This window comes from Lissotriton helveticus, chromosome 6 (assembly GCF_964261635.1).
Source record: "Lissotriton helveticus chromosome 6, aLisHel1.1, whole genome shotgun sequence".
Lineage (NCBI taxonomy): Eukaryota > Metazoa > Chordata > Amphibia > Caudata > Salamandridae > Lissotriton > Lissotriton helveticus.
In genome coordinates, this window is record NC_136067.1 from 709,702,304 (window position 1) to 709,724,305 (window position 22,002).

At 44.5% G+C, this 22,002-nt stretch overlaps 1 protein-coding gene across 1 annotated transcript in view; it reads left to right on the top strand.

Annotated features, from left to right (window-relative positions):
- CFAP206 (cilia and flagella associated protein 206) overlaps positions 1-22,002 on the top strand; it is a 603,144-nt gene that overhangs the window by 292,185 nt on the left and 288,957 nt on the right. Inside the window, exon 9 of the mRNA XM_078648188.1 lies at positions 20,091-20,289. Within this exon, the coding sequence (XP_078504314.1) occupies positions 20,091-20,289 (199 nt within the window). The remainder of the gene's footprint in view (positions 1-20,090; positions 20,290-22,002) is intronic.

Sequence of the window (22,002 nt, forward strand, 5' to 3'; positions counted from 1 at the left end):
CCGAGTCTCGGCAGGGACGCTCAACATCCTTTGATTCCGGGCATATCATGTAATCTCCCTGTGCCTAACAAAAAAATGAATGTGTTTGTCTGTAACGCAACTGGTGCTTATGTACAGCGCTCTGATACCTTTGGGTCTCGTTCGCGCTATATGACACTCCCAAAAAAGCGTTCTGATTACAATGTCACCGTCACCAACCGGGGCACCATTCTTCTTTGTGCCAAAAAAGACTAAAGATCTCTGACCGTGTATAGACTTCTGAGGTTTGAATGAAATAACGATTAAGGATCATTATCCCTTGCCTTTAATCAAGGATATATTAAAGAGAGGGTCACAGTTATTCACTAAATTAAATCTCTGGCGAGCGTATCATCTCCTTCGAGTCAAAGAAGGAGATGAGTGGAAGACCAGTTTTCGAACTCCCATAGGCCATTTTGAATATTGGGTCATGCCCTTTGGGCTGGCAAATGGACAGTGTATTCGCAGATCTTTTTAACCAAATTGTCGTAATATTCCTAGACAACATTCTTGTTTATTCTACCAGTCATCACGCACACGTCCTTCAAGTATTAGAAAGACTCTGTCAAAATAGTCTGTTCTGCAAGCCAGAGAAATGTGAATTTGACCAACCTAAAGATGAATATTTTGGCTATTGGATCAACAAAAAAGGAGTTGCCATGGATCCACAGAAGATTATGTGTATCATGGACTGGCCTCCGCATCAACCATCAAAGAAAACCTAATGTTTTTGGGGTTACCAATTTTTTATTGCCAGTTCATTGATAATTTTGCCCATCAAACAAGCTACATTTCTCAAACTTTAAAAAAGGAAAATATCCGGCAAGGATTTAAATAGACTAAAGCAGAAGAGAAGGTTTTTCAGACCCTTGAAAAAGGCTTTCACTGAGGTGCCAATTCTGTGTCAGTCAGACACGTCCAAGGAATGTATTGTAGAAACAGATGCCTCGGATCAATGGTGGCTGTTCTACTCCAAAAACGAGAAGACGATGGGCTGGAACACCCGATATTTTATCGGAATTACTCAGTTCTCGAATGAGAACTACTAGCAATTAAGTTAGCATGTTGCAAATGGATACAATTCTAAAGGGTACCAAAGACCCATTTGAAGTCAGGATAGATCACATAAATCTACAATGTCTTCACGGTATTCAGTGCCATGCTCGATGGGCCTACTTTTTCAGCCAGTATTACTTCACCATTACTTATATACCTGGTTCCAAAAACAATCTAGCGGATGCTCTATCAGCCATATCCTGAAAGTCCAACAATTCCCCAAAAGCATATTATAGAGCCAGAGCACATTATTGGGGCTGTTTAATTGTTTTTGGATAGGGTCCAGTCCAACTATGCAACTTTGACTACACAGGAATGGAAGAAGGTGACCAATCAACTGCACCCACATGACAAACATTACTATAAGGAAAAGATGTTATTCCTTCCTACAAAAAAGGTGTAATTAGAAGCCTTACAAATGTGCCACAATTCTCCCATTGCAGGCAAGTGTGGTTTCAAGAGTATTCTAGAATTAATACTCCAATCCTTTTGATGGCCATTCAAACGAGAGGATAGCGAAACCTATGTGTCCTCCTGTCCGACATGTGCCTAGGCTGAAACCCTACATACTATGGGATTACTTCAACCTCTACCTTGTCCTCCAGCACCATGGCATACCGTATCCACTGATTTTATCACTTCCGTCTGCAGGATATCATGTCATTATGGTGGCAGTTGATTTATTTTCCAAGAGGACACATTTTACCACCCTGAAGAAACTTGCCAATGTGAGAGAGTTAGGTAAGATCTACATACAGGAAATCTTTCGTCTACATGCTCTTCCACAGGTCATTATATCTGACCGGGGTCCTCAATATATATCCCAGTTCTGGAAATACTTCTGCAAGTCTCTTCACATTGATGGAGCTCTCTCTTCCGGATTTCATCCCCAGACCAATGGTCGAACTGGACACCTTCACCAAGATTTGGAACAATATCTCCATTGTTTTTGCAATGCTACCCAAAGTGACTGGACTATTTACTTGCCACTCACAGAATTCTTCTTTAATAATGTTGTCTATAGTGCATCCAAGGCCACCTTTTATTTCTGCCTATATGGTTATCATCCAAGAGTATTTCCTTCGGCTTTACAGGATTCCACTTCTGTTCCAGGAGCGGCCTCTTTTACCCATCATCTCTGAGTAGTCAGGCAACAAATACTAACTTACAAGATGCAAAGTAGAAAATGAAATAGTCCACTGCCCTTCGACACCAGTCTCCCTCATACCAGATGAATCATAAAGTTTGACTCTTCTTTAAATATTTACCCCAACACCTGTCTCTTAACAAATTTAGACCACACTTTTATGATGCTTTTAGGGTTACCCATGTAGTGAATCCTGTATCTTTTCAACTACAATTGCCTCGTTCCATGAAAATTGCACCCTGTATTACATGTTTCACAACTGAAACCCTACGTCACCGACCCCTATAAGAGGATCTTTTCCAGACCTCCTCCAGTGAGGGTTAATGATCTTCCCGAGTATGAGGTCCAGGAAATCTGTGACTCTCGGATTTTTGGAAACTGTTTACTATTCCTGATCCATTGGAAAGGTTATCCTCCCAGTGAGAGATCTTGGGAAGAGGCTGACTCTGTTCATGCCCCAGTCATAGTCTGTCGATTCTTGAGGCTTTTACCTGCTAAATTCACGGCCTTGAGTAGGGGAGGACCTACTGTTAGACCACAGACCATTGCTCCACACTGTGGCAGGCCGTTATTCAGCTCGCGGTGCCTTGCATGCCTGCTAGAGCATGTTGCGATTTTCCTCTGCGACTGGCTATTGTTATCAAAACGCCATGGGAACGTCCCGCGACAACCTCACTTTTACAGTGGCAGGCCGCAGTGATTTACTTTCTCTGCCTCGCACACGGCAGGGCAATACAGCAGCCTATTATTTTCAGGAAATGTCGCGTTCCAGTTCTGGGACCATGACCTCCTGTAAAACTAATAATGAAGCCTTGAAGTCCTTACCTTTGATCTGGGGAACACATATAGTAACATTCAGACATCCATTCTCTTGCATAGGGCCCTGTCTTCTTACATTTCTTCTTCCCATAATTCTATAGTCTTCTTCCCAGAAGGCTTTAGAAAGGGTTTTTGTTACAACATTCTAAGATGGCGACCTTTGCTATCTTTTCATCACTTTTTCCCTATCCAAGTTTCTGACTGCTTATTTCTTGTTACATCATTTCCTGTATATGGTTATATGAGGGGCCGAATCCTTTATTTCCATGCGTTTCAACACTCCTTCCACCTGCTGGTGTGCCCTCGCTCCTGTTGGTGCTCTCTACTCCTTTGAGGAGTAACTTCGTTTCCTGTTTGAATTCCTTGGAGCCTTGATCTTTCCTGGAGCTTCCTATCTTCTGGTCTTGTTCCTTCTTGCTGGTATCTCCTAGTTTCTTCCTGGTCCTCTCCTTGCGCCCCCTTTCTTTTCTTAGAGTCTGCGCCTACTATTGAAGTTTTTTCTCTTCTGGGTTTTCCTCTTTGGGACTCCTTCTGGAAGGCACAGTATGTTTGGAGTTACACTGTCGGCAGCACTGTGGCTACTAGAAAGGGTCGCCCTTACCTCAGACAGACCAGAACCTTCAAGAACTGAATTTAGGAACCATCCCAGTGCATCAAAGTTGTAAGAGAAGTTCTGATCACAACACATCTTGTAATCAGAGGGACCCAGGGGAAGTCCAAACACTCTGAGGTAGGTCACACCAGTCAGGCTGCCACCAGAGCCTCCTCTGTGCCAACTGATAATAGCTCAGTCCAGGCTCAAAAAGATGGGGGGGGGGGGTGGCGGATGGTCACAGCCCAGTGAACCGTGACCGACCGCACCAAGCACCCCTCTTCTCCTGAGTGCTGTCCCCTCAGTGATCAGCCCCCTCCTCAGTCACTAGAGCAGGTGGGGCTATAAAGTCTCCCGACCACACCCGCCATATCCATGGCCACCTTACTGTTCTCCAGACGTGCAACAAACCCAGGCAGTGCAGGCATTCCCAAGCCCAGTGGGTAGCAGCATGGGACAGCAGCCCTGCTTGAGCAGTCGGTGGCGGTCACATCCCAGGAAGTCACCTCCCAGCCCTTCACACTGAGTTTCCCTCATGGGGGGGACATGATTTCCCCCCAATTCTAGCTCCACATCCACACTTTCAGCCCTTTCTAGGGGCACAGCGGCCAGGCTCACACCCACGGTCAGGGCAAGCACTCTCCACGTCACCTAGGAACACGGGTCGCATCTTGTTTACTCACCCAATGTCATCTCCAGTGTTGCCAAAGGTCAGTTTTTGGGCCTTCCATTGCAGTATTTTCGACTCATCTTCAGTATAGGTGTGAGGCAGTAAGGGGTCCAGTAAGCCAATGCACTCAGGAGTAATTTGGTGAGGGGACTGCCAGAGCTGAGCTCAATATGTGCGGTCAGCCATGCTGCTAGGCTATCCTCTGTGGTCTAGAGTTAGTTAACTATGTTGGTTTGTTGCCATTAACAGCTGTTCAGATTATTATAGAGCGATCTCTGTCTTTTATCTGTCATCAATTAACAATCAACCCATATGTAACTTGCACTATTCAGCATCCTTCATTTTCTGATTGCAGTGTGTGCCACACAATTCCAACTCCAGAAATGTGAAGTATGGATATGCACCAGAAAAGGAAACACTACAAAATCTAAAACTAAGTAGTCTCTTTAATGATGTTACAATCATTTTCTCATAACACAGAGAGTCAATAACAAATAACAGTTCATGTTATTTCTGTAATGTTAACCCCAGTGACACAAACAATAATTACAAAAAAATAAAATCCATTAAAATGTTGCACTAAAAACCTTTTGCTCCATGCATATCTCAAAGAATGTTTTCTTGACGAAAAAGTGTTTGATGATTTGTCTTATTTTTGGGATGGGGGTGCTAGAGGAGTCTTAGTTTAACACTAGCTCCGGGTGTTTTTTATGGAGAGAGACCTTGAAGCCCCTTCCAATTGTTATTTTGTGTTGGTTAATATTGGAGTGTACCCCATTAATTCCCTGCTGACAGCTTTATGTCAGCTTTTCTACTGCAAATCAATGTTGAACACTTGCCCATTGTAAAGTGAAAGATTTTTTCCATAATCCTTTTCGGTTCCATTAAGCAAACCTTAACCACATAAGCTCTGCATTGAATACAGTATATCTTCTGCCCATGTCAACACTGCACCACTCTCCATTTGACCATCTACCTTTTAAGTCTGTATGTTTCATTACTCTCACACTTCATCACCACCTTTTGGGAAATAGCTTTGTAATCAAACTTTTATTGCCACTTAATACAATACATTTTCACTCAGCTAGCCAAGAAACAAATGCTGTTCTTGTGGGGTAAAGAACAAGACCAAATGTTACAAACACTGAAAGCAGCATTTACCACTATACTGATCCTTCAGCACACTGGTTTACATTTATCTGTCACAGTAGAAAAGATACCTCTTCTTATGCTGCTGTAGCCATTCGATCCTAATGACAGCCAAAACTGAAGCCCTTTTATCTGGTTGCATTCTATTCCAGAACATTGCCTAGCACTATATGAAGCTACACCATTTATTATTGGGAACTGCTTGCATATGGGATGCTTTTGTGCATTATTATTATTATTACAAAAATTTATAGAGCGCGTAGTCACCCGTAGGTATCCCAGGTGCTAAGATCCCTGCACCTGTGAGTCAGAGGGGGCAGCGAGGGGGGGGGGAGGACAGATTAGAGAGTCAGGATAATTAGGGGAAAAGATGGGTTTTCAACCGCTTCCTGAAACGTAAATAATTTGCTTCTGTTCTCAGGTCGCGGGGAAGAGCGTTCCAAAGGCGTGCGGTGTGGACCGAGAAACGCCTTCCACCCGAACGAGCCTTCTTGACTCTGGGGATGATGATAAGACACTCCTGATCAGATCGTAGGGTTCTTGGGGCTTTGTATGGTCTGATAAATTTTCTTAAGATAGGGGGGCCTTTGTTTTGAAGCAGTTTATGGGCCAAACAAAGGGCTTTAAACTTCACTCGCTCCCTCACAGGGAGCCAATGGAGCAGCTTCAAGGCTGGTTTGGCCGAAGCTCTGGCAGGAGTATTGGTGAGGGTTCGGGCAGCGGCGTTTTGGATCCTTTGTAACTTGTTCAGAGTTGCCTCAGGAGCGCCTAGGTAGATGGAGTTGCTGTAATCTAGCCTAGATAGTATCAGGCCTTGGATTAACAGTTTTTGAGAGGTGGGAGGGAGTAGGGGCAGAATCTTTCTCATTGATTTGAGAAGCCCAAAGCAGGTCCCGGCTACTTTTTTTGCTTGTGTGGTGAATGACAGGTCGGTTTCGAGCCATACACCCAGGCTCTTTACCTCGGGTTTTGGGTCTGGGGGGGGGACCCAAGCAGGAAGGCCAGATGTTCGGTGGGAGGGAGAGCCCTTTCTGACCAAGGAGGAGAATGTCAGTCTTTGACCCGTTCAGTTTTAAAGCTGAGCTGTTCATCCAGCCTTGTATCTGCGTCAGACAGTTGTATAGGTCCGCAGGTTGTTGACTTGGGTGAGATAAGGCCACCACTAATTGGGTGTCATCAGCATAGCTGACGATACTCACTCCGAACGGGTTGAAAACCTCCTCCAATGGGGACATATAGATATTGAATAGTGTAGGGCTCAAAGAGGAGCCCTGAGGTACGCCACATTGGAGGGGTGTTTCGGAGGAGCAGGTGTTATTCTCCCAGATCTGAAAGGAGCGTTGGCTCAGAAAAGACGAGAGCCAAGACAGTGCGGTACCTTCCACACCGGCCCTCCTCAGCCGATGGATAAGGAGTTGGTGGTTGACGGTGTCGAAGGCCGCACTCAGGTCGAGGAGGATCACTGCCACTGATCCTCCCGCGTCCAAAAGTGCTCTGGCCTCCTCCACCGCCGCAAGGAGGGCGATGTCAGTGCCCTGCCATGGGCGGAAACCTGTCTGTGAGCTTTTTAGTCGATTATTAGATTCCAGAAATTGTGATAGTTTCCTATTCACCAGTTTTTCAGCGATCTTGCTAGTCCCAGGGAGGAGAGAGATTGGCCTGTAGTTGGCCAGGTCCACAGGGTCCAAGGATGGTTTCTTTAATAGTGCCTTGACGACTGCCGCCTTCCAACTAGCGGGGACGACTACCTGTTGCAATGAGGCGTTGATAAGATGGGTAAGGGGAGAACGATAGTTGGTGCTACTTTCTTGAGGAAACGTAGCGGGGCAGGGTCCCTGGGCGATCCGCTTTTGATGATATTTAGCGTGCTTTCGACCTCTTCGGCGGTCACTTGTCCCCAAGAAGATAAACAGGGGGAGGTAGGAGTGTTGAGGATCTCTTTTTCCTCACTCGAATTTGTGATTGGAATTGAGTCGAGGATTTTCTGGATCTTCTCTTTGAAAAAACTAGCTAATTGAAGGCATTTTTCCTCATCTGCCTTGGGGTCTGGTGGCTTTCTCGCTCCGGGGTCTGGAACCTTAAGTAGTTCTTTTAATATAACAAAAGATTCTTTGCTGGAGCATGCAGAGTTTTCTATTCTTTCTTGGAAGAATATGCTTTTTGTTTTGCGTAGGGCAGTCTTATAAGTTTGTAAAGAGGTGAGGTAGGTGTCCTTCTTTACATTAGACTTAGTCGTATCCCTCCTCCATGAGCGTTCTGTTCTCTTGCATTCTTGTCGCAGAGATTTCAGCTCTGGGGTGTACCAAGGCGCGGGGGTCACTCGTTTGGTATGTTTGAGAGTGGTGGTTTTAGGGAGGAGTTTGTCTAAAGAAGATATGACCCAGGAGTTAAACTGTTCATCGGCAGTGACAGGATCGGTGCAGAGGGCAGGAATAGAGTCTGAAGGAATGGTGGCCCATTCAGCTGGAACAAGCTTGTGCCAACGTCTGTCGGTAACCTTAATTTTGGCGGTTTGAGGGGGTACTGTGGGTATATCCCAGGAGATAGGGATTAGGAAGTGATCTGTCCATGGAAGAGGAAGGGGGGGACAGGTGGTAATATCCGCGATGTTAGTCAGGACGGGGTCCAAAAGGTGTCCCTTGTCGTGGGTGGGTTCGTTATTGACCAGCCGGATGTTAAATGACAGCAGGTCCAGGAGGAGGTCGGATACTGTCATATCTGTGGGGTCTGTGAAGTGCAGATTGAGATCGCCCACGATGAGGAAATTAGGGGCGGAGGAGGCTAGTTGTGATACCATGTCAGTGAAAGCATTAAGGAATTTCCCTGGGGTACCCGGAGGGCGGTAGATCAACAATCCCGACAGAGAATGTGCCGGGGAGGTTTGAATGGCAAAATGGCAACTTTCGCAATCTTCAATGTTGGCGTTGCTGATTCTACAGACAAGGTGTTCTTTGTAGATTATTGCCAAACCCCCTCCTCTCCCTCTGGGTCTGTGCAGAGTTTGAATAAGATAGCCTGGGGGAAGGGCGATGACCATGTCAGAATCCGAGTTAGCAGAGAGCCAGGTTTCTGAGAGGAATAGTACATCCAGACCATGGTCCTGTATCAGCAGGTTTATTTCATGCGCATGCTTGGGGAGGGATCGGCAGTTGAGAAGGCCTATCTGTAGTCCAGGCTTACCCGGGGGCTGAATAACTGGGTTACAGCGTGTACAGTTGAGAAAGGGTTTACCTTCACCGTGGATGTAGCGGCACTCCGGATTAATTTCCGGGTGAAGAGCCTGGAGCATATCCCTCGTGTACACCAATCGGTTGTGAGGTGAATCCAGCAGCGTTCCTGGGCCTGGGTCCGGCCAGGCCCGGACGGGCCCAGACGGGCTTGCCTTAGGCACGCCCGCTGCGCCCGTCCGCTGCGCGTCCGTGGTGCGCACATGTTTTAATAGGAGGGTGGGGGGGAGTTGGGCGTGGCCTCAGAGGGGGCGTGGCTTCGCAGGGTCGCCGGTAATGGCGTCAGGAAATGCTAATCTTTCCCTCGAGTCCGCGTCAGCTTGCAGTCAGCTGCGCGGGAGAATTAGGACCAAGCTGTGTCCTGTTTCAGTGTCGAAGTGCAGTGAGGTTAAAATACACAGAAGTAAGTGACATTCAAATATTTAAAATAACCCTCCCGGCTTTCCGCCTCAGGAGTGCAGGTGATTTCTGGTGAGCGCTGCGGTCAGCGTCTGTTTATAGCGCGAGCGGGGGGCGTGGCCTCAGAGGGGGCGTGGCTTCGCAGGGTCGCCGGTAATGGCGTCAGGAAATGCTAATCTTTCCCTCGAGTCCGCGTCAGCTTGCAGTCAGCTGCGCGGGAGAATTAGGACCAAGCTGTGTCCTGTTTCAGTAGCGAAGTGCAGTGAGGTTAAAATACACAGAAGTAAGTGACATTCAAGTTTTTTAAAAATAACCCTCCCGGCTTTCCGCCTCAGGAGTGCAGGTGATTTCTGGTGAGCGCTGCGGTCGGCGTCTGTTTCTAGCGCGAGCGGGGGGCGTGGCCTCAGAGGGGGCGTGGCTTCGCAGGGTCGCCGGTAATGGCGTTTAGGAAATGCTAATCTTTCCCTCGAGTCCACGTCAGCTTGCAGTCAGCTGCGCGGGAGAATTAGGACCAAGCTGTGTCCTGTTTCAGTGTCGAAGTGCAGTGAGGTTAAAATACACAGAAGTAAGTGACATTCAAATATTTAAAATAACCCTCCCGGCTTTCCGCCTCAGGAGTGCAGGTGATTTCTGGTGAGCGCTGCGGTCAGCGTCTGTTTATAGGGCGAGCGGGGGGCGTGGCCACAGAGAGGGCGTGGCTTCGCAGGGTCGCCGGTAATGGCGTCAGGAAATGCTAATCTTTCCCTCGAGTCCGCGTCAGCTTGCAGTCAGCTGCGCGGGAGAATTAGGACCAAGCTGTGTCCTGTTTCAGTAGCGAAGTGCAGTGAGGTTAAAATACACATTGGAGACACTATCTCGAAGGAGCTCTTTATGAAATCATTGCATGAATTCAGATGACACGCAGCTGATCCTATCCTTTACTATAATAATAATTCCCAGTAAGGATGCTGCCAAATTTCAAGACGATCTTTCTGCTATAGCCATCTGGATGGAATTGAACTGTCTCCAGCTTAACTCATCTAAAACAGAGATCCTCCTATTTGGCAGAGACTCTCATCCATGGGGAGACAAGTGGTGGCCGCCGACGTTGGGCACTCCTCCGGAGCCCAAAATCATCATAAAAAATCTGGGTGTCCGGTTCGACAATACCCTCTCCTTTGAGGACCATGCCAAATCCGTGGCTGGGACTTGCTTCGGCCTACTGCGTGGACTTAAAACCATATTGGGGTTGTTTGACTCCCACACCCGTCAGTTAGTCATTCAAGGATCCAATAAGTCCATCATCAACAGGTTACAGTGCACCATGAAAGCGATAGCCCGTATTCTGTTTTCTCTGCCTAGATATAGTTCTATCTCAGGCTTGCTGCATCGCCTTCACTGGTTGCCTGTGAAGCAAAGATTCCAGTTCAAAACGCTTTGCATCACACACAAAATTTTCACAGCACTGGTCCGGCTGTTCTGAATAATCTTTGTCACTCCTACCCGCGCCCTTCGCTCCGCTGATCTACATCTCACTTGTGTGCCACGATTCCGTAGGGCTAGAGCAGGGGGGTGCTCGTTTAAGGTGCTCGCTCCCACCCTTTGAAATTCTCTGCCTCTTCATATCAGAAATATCACAAATCTTCTGTCATTTAGAAAGGCAGTAAATACCGGGCTTTTTCTGCAGATCAAGCATCCCTTTCATGCACCCACCACCATCTCCTCTTCTGTAATTAGCTCTGGGACGTGCTTTTGCCAGGACAGCCATGCGCTTTACAAATCTTTTAACATAACATAACGAGCTCTTGAACTTGTTATATCTGACCAGAATGACATGCTAATGTATGACAAGCTTGTTAATGCTTTATTTTTCTCTTGTCTTCATTATAAGATACTCATAGGACTGGAAAGGTGGATGTCTTATCCCGACCAGTATTAGAGGGTAATGAGAGTTTGACTCCTCCAAATATTCTGTCTTTTCTCACAAGTTCATGTCAGATCATTGACAACATTTTCAACAAGATGTATCAGTTCTATTGAGGGGTAGATTCGATTTCTTGGATAATGGAATATCCAGTAAATCAACTTAGCAAGGTGTCTCTATTGTTCCCTCTGAATACTTTGTATGTACCACAGAAGACTCTTCAAAAACAAGTTCTCAGCTGTTGTTATCATATCATTAGGCATTTTTGGCAATTAAATATTTCTCAGCGTTTTCAGTTCATAAAAAAATGTTATTTCCAAGTGCACCAACTGTGCTCTATCCAAGAGTGCACATACCAAAGCCCTAGGATTAATACAACCTCTCTTTACTCCATAGTAATGTTGGACCATGAGTTCCTCAATTTAAGTGTAGAACTTAGTATGGTTGAAAAAGTTGGTTATTACTCAGGGAAGTCTACTAACTACCATTACCGAATGGGCCAACAGATTAGATAGACCATTGAACAGTACTTAATACGTTTTAATGACCCATCCAACAGAATGGAGCCATTGGATTTCTTTGGTAGAGTTTACCTGCAATAATTAATGGTGTAGGTCTACTGGAACTTTTTTTACTGTAAATTTGGGTTCCATCCTTGCATTTTAGTAGTGAGCATTGCCTCATCACAAGAACCTTCCGTAAATTATTTGTTACAGCATATTTAAACTATCAGGCAGTCTGTGTATAAACAGCCTGTGGTTTTCAGGAAAGCTGATAAAAAGTCAGCTGATGCCCACAGACAATCAAATTCTTAGTAAAAGAAGGGTCACCGGTTTTTGCTATCCACTAGGTTTTTGTAAATACCAGACACACGCTCAATGCTTGTCATTACATTTAATAGATCTCTTTCAATTGTAGTAGAGAATATCGAATCCCGAATATCAACGGGACAGAATATCAGTACAAATTTTTGAGGGACGAAATATTTTTTTTTATAACACATTTTATTGATTTTCCATGTTAGTGTGAACCATACAAAATATAACTCTGGCCTCCTTGGCCTTACGTTCATGCGCAAGTCAGTGTGCATGAAAATTACATTTTCTTTTGAAGCTTTATAAAATATCCATTCCAGCATCAAAAACCTACAAATATTGTGTAAAATGTATGTCCTTCTTGTGTAACTGAGTCATGGTCAGTACAAGGACCTCTCAAAATGTATCCCGGGAGCCCATATCCGCTCATGTTTCGAGCGGGACACCTCAGGCTTTGAATACCAGTTTTTCCACTGCAGCACATTGGTATATGCCCCTAACTCATTCCTGTAGTGAAGGGGCTTGTTCTTCTCTCCAATTCCTGGCCATGTCTCTCTTGGCCACAAAGTAGATCGTAACAATGAATGCTCATGTGGCATGCGACCCCTATTGTATCCATGTTCCCCAGCAGTATTATTTTTGGGTCCAGGGCTTGTGACCATTCTAATACTCAGCCAATCAATCTCTTAGACTCCTACCAGTAGACTTGTGCAATTGGGCATTCCCAGATTACATGATAAAAGGGGTCTGGGGAGTGGCGCCACCAGAGACATTCGGGTCCACCAGTATGATCCATATGCCAGTCGAGTCGGGGAGTAGAAGGTCAAGTAGAATTACTTAAATTGAATGAGGCAAAAGCACGTGGACATAGCTACCTTTCTAGAAGCCATTTTCGCCTCTTACCACTCCTCAACGCCAAGGACACCCATGTCTGCCTCCTGCTCGCTCCCAGTGTCGTTAATGGGTCCAGTGTGTTACTGACTAGGGATTTATATAGGCAAGCGATCCCTCCTCTTCCCAATTCATCTGTTATCAATTTGCATTCTGAGAGGTTGAATTCCGGGAGCATGCTTAGTTTCTGCTTATAGCTTTCCAGGGGCACAGCTGTTGGAGATACCTATAGAACTCAGAGGAGTGTAGATGAAAGTCAGTCGCTGGCTCCTGGAACAATATTAGGTGACCCACCCCCCAGACGTCTCCCAATGTGGATGTGCCTATGAGGTCCCAAGAATACAACCCTGCTAGACCCACCATTTCCGACAGGCATGTCCCATACCAGAGGAGTATTGCCACTGTGAAGGTACGAAACCATTTCATATGGGGAGAGCCACATACCAGCATACTATGGGGTACTCAGGTACCAACAGGGGCGTAACACAGGCCCCCACAGCCCACGCGGTGCGTGGGGGCCCCTAGCTCCAAGGGGCCCCCTCGGCACTGAACTCTGGCCGGGAGAGCTCCTGATTGAGCCCAGAGGGGGCCCCCCTAAGTACCGTGCAGGGAGACCCCTCACTTTTCGTTACACCAGTGGGTACCAAGTGTGGGGGGCTTACTGTACAGCAGTTTAAGTATACCATGTGGATGGAGCAGCTCCAGTCTATGAGCGGGGTCTCCTCTGTCCACTCAGATCCAGTCATTCGCCAATTGTGAGGCCCAGTGGTATAGTTTAACATCCGCCCAACCTAACCCTGCCTCAAAGGGGAAGAATCAACATTTTTCTAAGGACACCCTAGAAATGTTCACGCCCAGAAGAAATTGCCAATTTTTGTCTGTAAGTCTGTGAAGAAAGTGGGTGGTAGCGGGTAGGGGTAGAGCTGTAGGACTTTTGGGAAACGGCGGAGGGACACCATCTTGAAGAGCGCAAGCCTTCCCGCCATCTAGAGAGGCAGCCTGGACCATACCCTTATGTCCTGTCTTGGCCTGATCAGTAGTAGGGTGATGTTAAGTTCCCAGTACCTCTAATGGGTGAGGGCCACAGTCATTCCTAGGCAGCGGAAGCTGTCGCCTGCTACTGGGAGCCCAGAGTCCTCCGCCCCCTGACCCGCCGCCCCTCGTATGGGTACAAGAATCGACTTCTCCCAATTAACTTTGAGCCCCGATGCTTCCTCCTAGATCATCAGGATTTCCATGAGTCGTTGGATGGTGTTCTGGGGTCTCAGAATGAAGAGAAGCATATCATATGTGTACAAAGAGACGTGATCTTCAGCTCCCGCCTTCAACCTAAAGTTGCTAAGTTTATGGTCCACCCCTATAAGCTCCACAAGGGGCTCCATCACAAGAGCAAACAATTAGGGGGAAAGCGTGCACCCTGCCAAGTGCGAGAGGTCTCTGTTCACTCGAACTTGGGCCCAAAGTTCCATGTACAATATGGACACTCACCTCCTAAACTTGGGTCCAAATCATTGGTGGCTCCTCCTTTATGGTGTGACACCTCTTGCTAGCAAATGCAAACCTGAAAAATAAAATGATAATAAACCCATTTTATAATCGTTTTTCTTCAAGAGCTGAGTCTTAGGGACAGAGCCATCATGATGACAGCACTGAAGGAGGAGTGGTGGGCACTGCTGTCAGTGCACATGTCAGTTTGGCCGGCTGTCTTAGGATGGCCAAACTGACATGCGCTCTAAGATCTCTCCAACACGAGCTGCATTCGCAGGTGGAGAGAAGAGCAGTCACAGGCTTCCAGTACCTGTGGGAGCACAAAACCAGCCAACGCATGACAATCCCAGTGCTTCAGCATTGAATTTTCTAATAAATAAACCAAAATCTCCACAACCTCATGGGCGGGGAATCTTCCAATGGGAATACTGTCAGGATTTAAAGAAGCGTCTGGCTGATATCACAGGGAGGACTTGCACAAGCCCTGAAGGGGGGACACAGCGGTTAATGAGACAGTCCACATGTCGGCTGTATACAAGCATTGATAAAAGGAGATTTGAGCAACTTAAGCTATGGTTATGAGCTAGACTGCTAAACCATCTGTGCAATCCCTTTTGGGTTCAAAAAATATTTACCAGGGCAGTCTCTATTCTACAGGAAAACGTAAGCCTGGTTCAAGCATGCAGTAGTTGCCCGACAACTTTGACGTTGTATTGTAAGGCGGCTTGTTCCAACATGTTCGGTAGTATATTCCCCATCATCCTTTGCCTTTCTTGTTTTCTCCCTACTCCACTTTCCTCATGTTAGCTGGGGTTAGGCAAAGATTACCTGTTTATTTGCTTGTTTGCACTGTCTAGCGTCGTCTTCCACTTGCCAGTCCTTGTTCTCCTTTACATCTAGGGATCCACGCCTTCATCTTGCTTGGCATGCGAATCGTAACAGTGCAAGGTTGATTTTACTGGTTGCTTATTATTGTATCTTTTATGGATGTGATTACCTCCGAATAAAGATTATTATTATTATTATTAATTGTAATTATGAAGCAAATATCTGTTGAACCTGCCGACCTCCCTGAGAAGTTGAAGAAACAGACGAATAGCACCTCTCTCTCTCGCTCTCACTTCCCCTTTTTCCGTTCATTCGCCCTGATTGGTGTGTTTGTGTGTCCAGACATTGGTGGAGTGAATGGGAGGATTGGGATTCTGAGGACATTGCAACACTTTTGACGAATTCTTGTGTACAAAGTACTCTCACGTTCGTACATCCCTTCGATGTTTCTTTGAACAGTCATGAGCCACTACGTATCCTTGCTACTATGCTCTTCCTAATGAAAACACTTTAAACAGACTGCCTTTCCGTGCACCCATTACCACTCCCAATCACAGATGGGCACGAATGATGTTTTCAGTAATGGAGTATGCTAAATACGTAGTAGGTCTTTTAAGCAAATGGAGCAATAGTTTGAAGGGACAAATGTATTTGACAAACCCAAAAAAAGCACAAACAAAAGTTAATATAGGGTCAGAAACCACAGTGGTATCAAAAAACACTCACACAACATTAAAAATACATCAGTAGGACATCCCTTGCTGACACTGTTGATGGTATCTTCCAAACCAACCTCCCCAGGAAATTCTCATTTTCAGTCTGCTGCTCCACTGCTTGACCACTATTTAGAAATAATTAACACCTCATGAGGAGTTGTCTACACCTGTTCCATACAGCTCATCTACACCTCATTACACTGTTTCGTACTTTTGTCCTTAAGGCTCATAACGCTACATCATGACAGTACTAGATAAGTCCTGTCAGATGATTTTCCTCTCAACCTCCATCCTTGATACTCACTCCTATCTCTAGATCTTTTCTTTCTGTCTACTATCTTTTAGACTTTCATTCTATTTCTTTCTTATTTTTCTTCTCACGGTTCTGAAACATTGACAGTACCATATTGTTGAGCTCTTCATTAATTATGTGACATCAACTGTCCCTATCACAAGACATCTTTGCGACAATATATTATGTACAGTAGGTTTTCAGCTCATGTGTATCTGCCATCCGTCTGTTATGTATTAAAATGCTTAACAAAAACGTTTGAATTAAGGATAACCCTTGGTGACATATACGGGGTGCAATCTCGAGGCTCATAACAGCTCTCCAATATATTCTTGTGGGGTGAAACAGATTAATAAATAGAGTTCCCTCACAAATAGGTTCCTGAAGCTTTTTGACTTAGAAATAAGGAACAAAATCAAAAACAGATTTATGCAAAGAATCAGTCAGCATCGCTACTTTTGTTAGTCATCGTCATCTTCTTCACCATTATAAGACACCGGCGTCTCAACCCTAGAACCATAGTACTGTGAGCCATTGTACCATTGGAGCTTGTTGCCATTAAGCCATCTGAACCAATGGTAAATCAGCAGAAGAAAATTGTGTGCCATTCGTACAGTTGAACCAGAAGTCACATATACACTGCTGATGGATCCTTGACCCAATTTGGTTACATGTGGTTCAAGAGCTTTAGGCACCAAGCTCCTAGCTATTTTCAAATCCTCTGCAGAACAGTGCCAGCCTGCAAGCTAATCCTTTTCACTTGAATACTTCAATATCATAGTAGATTTCAAACTTAGAGTTGGTTGGCAAACCGACCCACTTGATTTCTTTCTTTCCTTTAGAGATTACGTTCATGGCCATGTGTATATTTAAGGCATCATATACACAGCGTCTTAAAATTTTCTGATCATAAGCCGACTCAGTTGGTGAAATATGGTTGGCAGCGTCTGTTCAGCTCTCCAGGATTTTTACAACGTTGTAGCCCTTCTCTGTGCTGGTACAATAGTGGCATTGTTCTGAGTGTGCTGTTGTTCAGGAACGTAGCTTATGGAGGGGTGTTACACCCCCCCTAAAAAATGTATTCTGTAGCAAAGATTGGGTATAGATCCTTTCAGTCGGGCATGGTGAGGTGTCTGTCGGATTTCACCCTGGATTTTTACATGCCCGCACTGAGAGAGAGAGACAAGTCAACTCTCTCTCTTAGTTTGAAAACTATTGTTTTAGGAACCCCTAACAATCCGCACTCCTCTTGCTTCCCACTGCCTCTTAAGTTCCCCTAGTGTTCAACTTCTCATAATATATTTTAACAAGATTTGAGTCCTTCCTTTGTTGTCCTCTATGCATGCAAACTGCGATGGAGGGGTGTGCCTGTTTATGGGTACAAAGTGTTCATTTATTCTGCTAGGGCACCGTGTCATGCAGATGTTGGCATTGTGCCTGATGTGCTGCTGTTTTATGGAGGTTAAGACCGAAAAATAGACAGCTGTCTATCCGGTAAGTCCAACTAGCATATACTAGTCGGGAAATGAATGGTGTTTCCTCAACTTTCCCACCCCAAATAAGCATGTACATCTGTCGCCAATAGGGGCATATTTTGAAGCATATTTAGGAGCTGGAGGTAGGCAGGGGCAAAATACCTAAAGTACCCACAAACCTGGGAGTTTTGGGGTGTTCTTGCGGAAGCACGCAGTCTCCATCCCTGTTGGAGACTGAGTGAAATATTACTTTATGCTATTCTCTTTCACTTTGAATCAACCTATATTATTTAATTACTTTATTTCCGCTAAAGAACCATTAAAGTATTACATCCAGTACATTAAAACACATAGAATAAAATATGCAATCATCAAGTAAAATCATCAATAAGCAATGACTATAAAAGTTAAAAAGCCGGACACTTACAATATGGTATTAAGTGCTCAGAAGTTTCTTGTAAAGTGCAATATGCCAGCAGGTGATTTTTAAACCAACAAAAATCAGTGTCAAATTAAGTGCGGATAAATGCCTATGCTTAGCAAGATCAGGAAATAAGAGTCCATTCTCAGTATTTATCGCTCTTCTCCTGTTAATCAGAATTACTTGTAGTACTAAGAGGTTTACTGTTTAGTGCCTTTAGGGCTACATTAACTGGAAGAAAGGACTACGAAGTTTGTGTCTCCCTTTGGCCTATTTTGGTAAGAATCCTTGAGAGGCATCACTGTTGATCTGATATTCCATACCCATTGCAAAAAGCGAGAGACAGCAAATACAATTTGTTCTTTCGTATCACTCTTCAGGAACCTTAGCACTTCCCAGTAGTGTCTTGCCCACAGGCCTGCACATTGCGACAATCCATTTCTTATGAGGTAGTGTGTAGCAAGGACAGAAAAGTGAATGTGTCCCTGCGTCTATATGTTGTGGACAGTGAGAACAGTGGTGGGCAACCTGCTTTATCCCACTTTGATGTAAATGATCTTAGCGGCTAAGCGCCGTATCTAAATTGCACATATAAGCATCTAGCTTTGAATGGGAAAATTCTGTCCATGTATAGTTCGAAGCTAGGGAGACACTTGTGGGGCAAGAACTGCCCTGGTATACTCCCATCTATCTGATCACTCAAGATCTGCATCATGACACATTCCCGCTAGTTTCTTTTCAGTTTCTGGGTGACTCCCCTAGCTATTTTTGCTGGACAATCCCATATTTCTCTCGTTTTAACCATTTCACGTCGATTCTTGACTTGTTTTAGCCACGGGATGCGATCTTGTTTGTCACAAGAGATTAAGTCTGATGATTTCCTGTACATTATATCTTATCTCACGTCATAATGATGCAGTGGTCGAAGTGCATTAAACAAAGTATGGTAACTATGATGCTTCGCGTAGTCGGGCTGGGATGAGTGAACATGGGGACGAAGCCAAAAGTGTGACTAAATACGAAATATTCTGTATGGTTTGTGGTCTTTAACCTTCAGGTAACTGCATATAAAATAACATGCCTGTTAAATGAAGAATAAATGCAAGTTAAGTTAATCAGTGGGAAATGCACTCGTACATTATGAAATCTCTATTGTTTTATGCACTGCAGAGGTCTGTGTCTGTAACCAGAGAGTCACAGAATTGAATCCTGATTGGCACAGTGGACAATAGTGACTTATGTATGTTCAGGGCTACAAGGTCCCAGTCTGTGACAGACAGCACTGTGAATAAGTTATTATTTTAAACTTGCATTACACACAGAATAAGATAGGCTGCTACAAAATATGCAAAAAGGATTAAGATCAAAAGTGCTTCCAAAATATAGATTTTAGTAATAGCCAGACTGTCCGTAATGCAATTTTTTTATAACTATCTTTAAACGCACACACTTTGTAGTTTAACTGGAAGCTCCCTTGCAATACCTCTCAAAAAGAATTAATCTGTGTCATCAGTAATCTTCAAGTGATTGCGTTATTAAAGCCAATACCAGCTTCCAACCAGTCTTTATTTTCAGATTGACCAGTTGCGCACATTTACATTTCTTACAGGCAGCAGGCACCCTGGCAGGAATGCTTGTTCTAGCTGTCTACTTCTCTCTCGGTTTCACAGCACAGAAGACTCCCCACCTGAAACTTCAGCTGAAGCATTGCAAATCTCGAATTAAACGTCCCAGGACAGTCGTCTTTTCACAAAACGGAGAGGAACTGCTTTTCTAAAATAAAAAAAAGTTTGGGCACGTCGTGCCCCTCAGATTCCAACCCCGGCACTTTGATCCCTATACTGATGTAATATTAAATGTGAGAAAATTGATTTGTGAGTGAACCCAAAACATTAATTTGCACTAATAAGTGCAGCTAGCCGTAGGTGTGCAGATGACTTTATGGGTTTCATCAAGGATTAAGGTTGATTACAGTGACGTACTGAGGTTAGCAAAAGTCCGTATACCCAAATTTGAATATTGAAAGGTGCATTCATTTTAGAAATATGTCGTGTTTTTCTCTGCTTTGAAATAGATTTTTTTATTATCATTGTAGGTAAGGGGCGGTGTAAATGTTATTATCATTGTTTCAAACGTTTTCATCAATAAACAGCTTATGAATGTGTGCCTTCTTGTTTTTTACAGCCTCATTTTATTGCGGTTTCAAACTTGTGGAATAGCTTTCAGGATGAGATTGTACTGCTCAGTGTTCTCAGCAATATGACTGCTAATCTTCAGCCTTTCCTGGGTACCCACGAACAGCTCTTTCCCGCCACGGTCCTGCAAAAGCTTCTGAATGGAATAATTGTGAAAAGCGACGACGAACGGAAATCGGAAAATAGCGGTACTAACTTATCATTTGATTCATGTTATCATTTTCCAACTAGTTCTATACAAGTTCATACGTTTACTTCATGGTGTGTTAAAATGCATCAGGTAAGGTAATATTTATTTGTACACGATTAATTAAAATCTTTACAAACATATAAAACATAGATAAAGTCATTTAAAACCACTTTGTATTTAAGATTAAAAAGGTCAAAGTTCGCAATAGTAAGGTCAAGGTTGTCCTCAGGTGCTGATGAAGAATTTCAAATGATATCAAGTCTTTTTCTTATAGAGTCAAAGAACTTCACGACCTGGCAGTTGAATTTTGTGTCGCTAGAGGTAAACCATAGTTTGACTGCCTGCCTACAGGTTTGAACAGCATATGACTTGAAGGATGGAAGCAGAAAGTTGCGCCTCAAGTCCCTCAGTCTAGGGCATATACAAATCACGTGAACAATGTCCTCTTTACCGGACTTGCATAGGCGACACTGTTGCGAGGCAGGTGTTCTCTCCCAAGGGGGCAGGTGCGGCAGTATCGGGATTACGCCGAGGCGTAATTTTAGAAACTTTTCTTTGGCTTGAATTTTCATCCCGATGTTAAGATATGCTTGTGGCTGTATTTTACCATAATCCCCTAGGGTGGTCCATCCATGCGCTCTGTTTGCTAGGTCTTTCTTATCTTCAATCACCGAAATAATGCGTGCCGATTTTTTTAGCCAATTTTTTAAAGTATTGGAGATCTATGGACGTTTCCCAGGCGGCGGACAAACCTAGGACTTCAATTGATTCAAAAAGGTAAGCTCTAGGCAATGAGGTGCGGTGCCGTAGTAACTCATCCCATAGGTTGGCATTTAGGGAGTCAGCCTCTGCATTGCGGATCTTGCGCCAGCTTCCTACGTACGCGCTCCGCCTTTCTAAGGTTTGTTTGACAATGCCGAATTCCAAACGAATCTGGGCAAGGGAACGTATGAGGGAAGGTTAACAAGCATTTACAATGCAACGGTTTCGCCCTTGGAAAAGTTTGAGCTATTGGCATTGTGAATGACAAACTTTTTATTTATGTGTTGGTTTTGAAAACAGATAAATAAATGGCATTGTCATTTACAATGGCAATAGCTTAATCTCTGCAAATGCGATTTCAACGTTCCAAGCACATCAGCCAGCGTAGTGAGGCCAAGCTGTGATAGAAGACTGTCCCGGGAAATATGGACCCCTCAGGACTAAAGGCCTGCAATATTAACTGGACTCTTCCCAGGAGCGACTCGGAAAATAGTTGTTCTTGTTGAAAGAGATAACAACTACAGCACTAATACTCTGAAAAGTGGTCACCATGGAGAGAAAGCAGACAGAAAAAGTGGTAAACAGAGATTAAGCACCGCACCGAGTCTTGTCCAAAGACACCGCTTGTTTTTTTCCTTTCATTTAAAAAAAAAAAGTGAATTTATTATCCATGCTTTCTTTTACAAAGTAGAAAAAAGAGCGATGCAAGAAGGGTCTGGAGAAATTTGGAGCAAATATACTGGCATCTGACCAATAATATATTGTATACATAAAACTGTCAGCTAGCCAGAGATATTTCCTCAAGCCTTATGAAGCATACTCGACTTTCTTTGGAAATCAAGGACCTGCCTGCAAATGAACAACTGGTCTGGCAACACTGATCAACCAAACCAGACCACCTTCCAAGTAGATAAACGCTTTTGGGTGAGGCACAGAGAACAGAAAATGG